The sequence below is a fragment of the Abrus precatorius genome, unplaced genomic scaffold, assembly GCF_003935025.1.
Source record: "Abrus precatorius isolate BTA unplaced genomic scaffold, Abrus_2018 Scaffold10, whole genome shotgun sequence".
Taxonomy (NCBI): Eukaryota; Viridiplantae; Streptophyta; class Magnoliopsida; order Fabales; family Fabaceae; genus Abrus; species Abrus precatorius.
In genome coordinates, this window is record NW_020874292.1 from 2,475,353 (window position 1) to 2,483,572 (window position 8,220).

The 8,220-nt window shown below is 34.5% G+C and overlaps 1 protein-coding gene across 1 annotated transcript; it reads left to right on the plus strand.

The window, feature by feature from the left end:
- Positions 1 to 977: 977 nt before the first annotated feature.
- LOC113869536 (UDP-sugar pyrophosphorylase 1) lies at positions 978 to 7,898 on the plus strand. The gene is made up of 17 exons (XM_027505909.1): positions 978 to 1,084; positions 1,173 to 1,277; positions 1,357 to 1,473; positions 1,612 to 1,752; positions 2,552 to 2,642; positions 3,120 to 3,247; positions 3,326 to 3,397; positions 3,539 to 3,603; positions 3,871 to 3,931; positions 4,029 to 4,146; positions 4,658 to 4,782; positions 4,946 to 5,022; positions 5,167 to 5,272; positions 5,459 to 5,518; positions 5,800 to 5,880; positions 6,364 to 6,603; positions 7,274 to 7,898. The coding sequence occupies exons 1-17, from the start codon at positions 1,037 to 1,039 to the stop codon at positions 7,439 to 7,441; spliced, it is 1,803 nt and encodes a 600-aa protein (XP_027361710.1). The 5' UTR covers positions 978 to 1,036; the 3' UTR covers positions 7,442 to 7,898.
- The last annotated feature ends 322 nt before the right edge of the window (positions 7,899 to 8,220 follow it).

The following is an 8,220-nucleotide window of genomic DNA, read 5'->3' on the forward strand; positions in this document are numbered from 1 at the left end:
CCCACCACCTTCACGCACAGCAAGCCTACGTTTGGCTTGTTTCATGGTCGCATATTCAAACTCACGTTGCGGGTTAAACGTGATTTTCAGTATTAGTTTGATCTTTTTATTTAATTAATTAGGTTATTAAAGTTTATTGAGTCTTAATAATAAGACAAAAATAATGAAATAAACACAGTTGACTAAAAATAACATTGAGGAGTAATTGATCCATCCTACGTGTATTTGAAAATTTGAGTTCTAAGCCTTCTATCAGAACAAGAAAAAATAGAGATGCGATAACGAGAAACATGTACTGTATAAGATATAAATAAGAGATAAATAATGAAGTATGAAAGATAATGGGATAAAATAAGGTATATCTTTAAAGAGATATAATAAAATAAAATAAGATATGATAGACTTCCAATCTTTTATCTTTTCCTTTTCAAACTTTTATTTTAAATTCAAATTTTGAACTAATTTAATTATGTGGACAAACTCTAAATTCTTTTAAAACAATTGTGTGTGTATAGACTAGTAATTATGTTTTGAAGACAAAAAAAGTCTTGATTAATTTTTAACATTAAAATTTGAAATGAAGTGCTATGTTTTCCATTATCATATCATATTAATTAAATCAAGAAATAAGTTTAAAAATCATATATTAATGTAAGATTAGACGACGTTATCTTTTGACCTCCTTATACGATTGTCATTATCGTTTCCTTAAACGTCAAAGGAAACTAAGTAAGTTTGTACCAAAAAAACTCACACTTCTTACTTACCTGCAAAGGCGTGTGACAATGGAATGAAAAGTGTGACGTAGAGAGTGGACCCCACTAACTAACTGACCGTGACCCGTGCCTTCCGGTCAGAACTGAAGTTGACGTTGTTGGATCAGAATTAAGGTCCACATAATCACCGGCACCTTCGGTTTACCAGTTACTTAGGAATCCCAATACTAATAGTACTAATAATTGAAAAACAACGTACTAGAATTTGCATTTATTTTGCTGTTTGTTCCTTCTGCACTCACTTCTGCGATTCTAATTCCATGGCTTCCCCTCTCGGCGCCAACTTCAACCTTCTCTCTCCTCAACAGGTTCCTTCTCTCACTTTTTCTCTCTACGTTTTCATGTTTCAACGAACGCGATTATGATTATGATTCTGATTCTGATTCGGTTACTCAGCAAGAGTTGGTGAAGATGCTGTTGGATAACGGCCAGGAACATTTGTTTCACGATTGGCCGGCTCCTGGTGTCGACGACGACCGGAAGAAAGCATTCTTCGACCAGGTTCGGTTTCATTGTTCAATTTCAATCACATAGATCTGTTCCTTTCTTCTCTTTCCAAACGACGCTGCGTTTTTATTAGCTGATTCGACTCGATTCGAGCTACCCTGGTGGTTTGGGAGCCTACATCAAAAACGCTAAACGACTCTTGGCTGATTCTAAAGCTGGGAAAAATCCTTTCGATGGCTTCACACCTTCCGTAAGTCAAGTAAACGGGGTTTTTGTATGCTTTTATTTTCGACATTGCGAGTCTAAAGTGTATGCAACTGCAATTGAATTTGAATTCTCGGTTTAAGCATGGAATAATGCTTAAGACTGTGTGGTAATTATTTTGCAGGTTCCAACGGGTGAGACTTTGACGTTTGGTGATGAGAATTTCATCAAATATGAGGAGGCGGGTGTTCGTGAAGCTCGGAAAGCAGCATTTGTTCTTGTTGCTGGTGGTCTTGGCGAGCGTTTAGGATACAGTGGGATTAAGGTATATCTTGTTTATTTCTCTGCTATTGTGTTAATGGGGAAATCTTGTATCATACGTGTAGAGGGCAGATGAGGAAGGAACTGAAAAATTACTTTTCTTCGAGGAAAGATGTCCTCTTAACCGAAAAACTTAGAAAAAAGGATTTATTTCACCAATGAGTATTGCTTTTTACATCACTTGTCCTATATAGTTTTGAATGGCATCATAAATCATAACAATCTAACAGAAGTATAACTCAGCAAAAAAGAAGTGTGTTTGGAAATAATTGTGGATCCAAGGCTGAAGCTACAATTAGTAGTGTTAAAGTAAAAGTGAATCTAAACATGCACAGACCAAAGCAGCAAAACCAAATAACTGAATAATGACAATTCCCATGAATTCACACCACTACCAGACCCACAGCAACATCCCGCTTAATCTTAATACCCTTAGTCTGTGCCTATGGAACCTCATAGTAACATTTGGGCTAAGTCCTTTCCAGCACATGATCTTCAATCTCACTCTTCACAGCCTAGGGAGTTGTTGGCTCATTATGACTCCTTTTCATATCAGCACAGGATTATTTATTCATTTCTTGTGATTCTCATCTTTCTCTAATAGGGGAAAAAAGCATTATTTTATTTACTTGTGCCTCTATGGTGATGGAAACTTCTTACTAATGGATGCTTGTTGCCTTTTTGTATTTTTGGCCCTGTTTCTGATACCTTGTAAAGGGTGTGTTGTGTTTGTGCGTGTGGACAATTCCAGTGTGTGAAGGGATTAGTTCCTGATTCTTAACCATAGCTTCTGGGTCTTGCAGGTTGCTCTTCCTGCGGAAACCACTACTGGAACATGTTTCTTACAGCATTACGTTGAATCTATACTTGCTCTTCAAAAAGCCAGCACACAAGGTTAGTATGAATTGCTTTTGTTATATAGAATAAAAGTCATATTTATTCTCCTGATTTGGTTACTTGTGTGGTAAAAAGGAAACATTGACAAACCTGTTTATATAAATATTTACTCAATACAGACAATAACTTGATTTATCATTTATATACTTTTCTAGTGTTTGATATCTTCTGGAAAAAAGGTTTTCCCTTCTGGAATAATATATTGTGATTCTCTACTTATGAAAATCAAGGACTTTTCTTTCACATGCATCTCATAATCTGGTTTCCTTGAATACACGATAATTTGAGATTCCATAAGAAAATATTTTGCAACATTTTGGCCCTTTACACCTTCCTCCCGAGAGAGAGGAATTAATCTCAGATTCTATTTTTCTTCTGCCTCTTTTCCAAACAGTACCCAACTCTTGTAGCTATTAATGTTAACTATCATATTTCAAAGTCCTTTAAAGTAATGGTTGTGCTTTAAACTTTTAGGTGAATCCCAGACTCAGATTCCTTTTGTTATTATGACATCTGATGACACTCATGGGCGTACCTTAGAGCTATTAGAATCAAATTCTTACTTCGGTATGCAACCCAAACAAGTAACACTTTTAAAGCAGGTATGCCTTTTGTTGTCTCATGGAAAATTCAATTAGGTTTTAATTTAATTATTTTTATTAATTCTATATGTAATTCAGGAAAAAGTTGCATGTTTAGAAGATAATGATGCCAGGCTTGCATTGGATCCGCAAAACAGATATAAAATTCAGGTATTACTGGGCAGGGTAAAAGTATGATTGTGTGACTGGGATGTTTATTTAGAAAAGAGCAATGAATGAAGCACGTTTTATTATCCTTAAATATTATATTTTCAAACAAAGTGCAATCTCTAAACTATTCTCTTTGGGTAGACAAAACCTCATGGACATGGTGATGTGCATTCCCTTCTTTATTCCAGTGGCATTCTGAAAGTGTGGTATGGCTCAAACAGTCGACTTTTCTTTCAAGATCAGTTTATGTGTCTTTCAATTTGATTTTGCTGAGTTGTATGTGGACATTTGATAGATCTCTTCACTACATGTTTCTTAGTAATTTAAAGAATATTCTGAATGCAATTGGGCACACCAAAAGTCTATTATGTAAAACTATATAAATTTTGGTTGTCAATTCTGTGAATTGATGAGTTCTTTTTCTGAGTTATATGCTTTGGTCATAAATTTATATAATGATTTACATTTGTTAGGCATGATGCTGGGTTGAAATGGGTTCTCTTTTTTCAAGATACAAATGGACTTCTCTTTAAGGTTAGTTGTTTTGACATTTCATACTTTCAGCTACTCTTTTCTGCTTTGCACATCGGTATATTTTAAGTTTCATTGCCCTAGTAATTTGTGAATACAGGCAATTCCATCAGCACTGGGTGTCAGTGCTACCAACCAGTACCATGTTAACTCTCTTGCAGTACCTCGAAAAGCAAAAGAAGCTATTGGTGGAATTACCAGACTCACCCACTCTGATGGTAAGCTAATTGTTCTATCCCTCAGACAGAAAATAGTGCTGATTCTGGACTTACATATATCACAGTGGAATATAACTCCTCTCTTACTTGTAAATTAATTTGAAACTGTAAATTTTTACGAATGTTATTTTATATCATAATTAATGGGAAAATGGTGGACAAAAGCGCTTTATAGGAGGCAAGATGGTTTGTATTTTTTTATGAATGGTAAAAGCTAGTAAATATTGTGCATTGTTATGAAATCTTGTGTTAAACCATCTGTTATACAAAGATGATAAGCTAATTAGTCTACAGTTTTAATCCAGAACATTTGTCTGCACTGTTAGTAATAAGTTGTCATGTGTTTTTACCATTTAATCAGACTTTTAAAGCCTTATTATTTGTACTCTTCCTGCTTGATAGTTTTATTCAAATATATTTATCTTGACTCCATTATGTCAATGCCACTTTTTATGGATTTTCCTGAATTCATACGTTTAGCATTTGATGATTAATTTGAATGCATAATCAGGGAGGTCTATGGTGATAAATGTGGAATACAATCAGCTAGACCCCCTTCTGAGAGCAAGTGGATACCCTGATGGTGATGAAAATTGTGAGACTGGCTACTCCCCTTTTCCAGGAAATATAAACCAAGTAATCCTCTTTCACACTTAAACATCTCCTTCTCCTTCTCTCATCAAAGACCTTTCCAATGTGGATGATTTATTATTATTATTAATAAACTCGTGTCCTTGTTTAGTTGAACTGCATCATGATTATGCCATGGATGCATATTGACATTATCTTATTCTAACAGTTGATTTTAGAACTTGGTCCATACATTGAAGAGCTCTCAAAAACAGGAGGTGCCATACAGGAGTTTGTTAACCCAAAGTAATTCTTTCTTATGCTCTTCATACCATATTATTTCTGTGATTCTAACACTTTGCTCATGCTTCAATTTTCTTTGATTGCATTAGGCTTTGTTTTACCATCTTTTCTTTGTTATATCATCAATGCTATATTTCTTCACTGCAGATATAAAGATGCCAGCAAAACAGCATTCAAGTCCTCAACTCGACTTGAATGTATGATGCAAGACTATCCAAAAACATTGCCCCCATCTGCTAGGGTTGGGTTCACGGTAAATTATCTATTTGAGAACAGTACATAAATCTTGGAATATCAATGCTTATCAAGCATGACCTGTACCCATCCTTGGAGATAATTTTTTTTTTATTACTCAATCCATGTTGATATCACTTGATGGGTGTTTGGGTGTTATGCTTCATAGTTGGTGATACCTCACTGGTTCTATGTAATTGTGTAGGTGATGGAAACGTGGCTTGCTTATGCACCTGTGAAAAATAATGCTGAGGATGCTGCTAAGGTACAACATGAATTCTAATGCAATAATTTGGACATGGAGAAACAAATTTGGTAAAAGGAAATAGAGGAAGTTTTAGTTTTGAGTCCTTGATTTCTTATTGAAGTGTATGCAGTGCTCAGTTGAAGTTAACTGGAAAGGTCTAACCAAAAGTTTGTGTAAAATTAGGAAATTTGAATTTGAAATGCTATTTTGATGGTAGAGGTTTTGAATGACAGTATCTTAATTAGCTAGTTTTTCAAGAGAGGAATCATTTCTCATGCTTTTCGTTAATATTGCTGAAGGTGCCAAAAGGAAATCCATACCATAGTGCAACCTCTGGAGAAATGGCCATCTATCGTGCAAATAGCATTATTCTCAAAAAGGTAATGTAATGCTTTTACCCTTGTAAGTCTAAGTAATGCTTTCACGCTCATGCTTGTAAATCTTGAATGGCAGACGAATGGTTGTTTACTTTGTTATTAGTAATTTCTGTAGGAATTATTTTGAAAATATTATCTTGTTATGTTAGGTAATGTTTAAATACTTGTGATTAAATTCTTTTTAGCATACTACACAACTTAGGAAAGTTCTAGAAGATTGTTCATTGGCCAATGGAGCTCTAATATGCCTATAAAAGAGCCTTCTATATTTAAAATGAGATACTAATATTTTTGCTTATCAATGTTATTCCAACTCCAAGTATCTTCCTTGTCTCCAGGTTGATTTCAGCAGTCCTACATTGTATATCTAGTCCTTTCTGTTATCTCTTTTTGTTCTTTTGTCTGGCTCCTTTGATGCCAATTTTAAAACTACAATCTACCGTTAAGATTGTGATCAGTTCTCTCTGCATTTTTTTTTCCGTCCAGGCTGGTGTGCAGGTTGCAGATCCAGTATTGCAGGTCTTCAATGGGCAAGAAGTTGAAGTTTGGCCCCGTGTCACATGGAAACCCAAATGGGGTCTCACTTTTTCTCTGATCAAGGGCAAAGTCAGTGGAAATTGCTCCATTTCCCAGAGGTCTATTCTGGCCATTAAGGGTCAAAAAATTTTTATTGAAAATCTGTCCTTAGATGGGGCTCTTATCATTGATGCTGTGGATGATGCAGAGGTATGGCTAGACAAATTTATTGCTAAATTATCTTTTGTTTTCTGAGTTGCATATATTGCTTAGGAGGAGTAATTACCATTTGATGTAAAGACATTGTACACCTCATTGCCTACTCCCTTCCATGCACCTCAGTATTATCTACTATTCTGTTAACAAACTTAGCAATAGTTTCTGCTCTTAGGTGCCGGTACCCAGTTTGGATGATAACTTTTGTTGAATGGTCAAAAACATATTTAGTAATGGTTGATACGCTGAGATGTAGTATCTGTGTTCTACTAGTAACATTACTCAGGATGATTAGGGGAGATTTACTTTCAATTTTTCAACACCATATGAATATAGATTGAGAACTCCAATTAAATTGCAATCCAAAAAATAGTGGAACCTACCTCTTCCTAATAAATACTTAACTAAATAGCCAAGTTTTCCCAATTTAAATATTATTAATTTTCTTTGTTTGACTATCCTGAACGCTAAAATTTGCAATTTCACACACTTGATAATTGCAGATGGTATAGTTTTTTAATTCTTATTTCTATTACTGTACTCCATCTCTATTTCTTAAAAATAAAAAATAAAAATCGAGAACTCATCCTATTTGCTATAATTTTGCATGTTTGTGTTTTATTGAATATTTTTACTGATGGGGAAATTTTTGTTAAAAAAATAGGTAAATGCTAGTGGTTCAGTTCAAAATAAGGGTTGGAGCATTGAAACTGTTGACCACAAAGATGCCTCAGAACCTGAGGTATCGAGAATCAGGGGCTTCAAATTTAACAAAGTTGAGCAGCTGGAAACGAAATACTCTGAGCCTGGCAAATTTCACTTGAAGGCTTGAACATGCATCTGTTGGAAGAGAAGTTTTAGCTTCTAAATTCATTATTCTTTGTCACTTTTGTAACGTATCTTTATACTTTCATGTTATAAGCCGTAAGAAGTTTTGCAGAGTTTCTCGCACTCCACCTCCAGTTCCTCTTAGGTGTTTGATGGGTATAAGTGGTTATGTATTATTTTGTTCATAAGTTTTGCCCCCATTTCGACTAGGAATATTATTTTTGCATCCCTAGTGTTCAAGGTGTATAGAACCTGAGCCCATTTGTATTGGTATGGTACAATTTTTAGCGGATTCATTGTGTGTGCATATGAACGAAGGTAAGACTTGCATTTAGTAGTGTGGAAATAAGTTGGACGAATGTAAAGGTCATTTTTTAATTGCTTTACCCATCTTATATACTGGATCTGAATCTTTGTTTCCTTTTTTTTTTATTAATACCTAATGTTCATTTGTATTTGTCGAATCCCAGGTGCAATGAATACTTAGGACATTTAATACAGATTTTATAATTGTGTATGAGTTGTATTTTAGGCTCTAAAACACATAATTGTTTTGAAATGTGACGCATAAAGTGCTTTCGCGAACAGCTAACCATTTTGCCCATATTAGCGTGTCTGGAGACGTAGTTTCGACCTAATATAATAAAACTTGATTAAATTCTATTAAATATTTTATTTAATGAAATCTTTTAAATATTACGTAAGTCTTTAACTTGTATTTGTGTGTATCATTTTAGTCTTTTAAATTACATACAGTAACTAGATGGCAAAAACGTTGGTAAG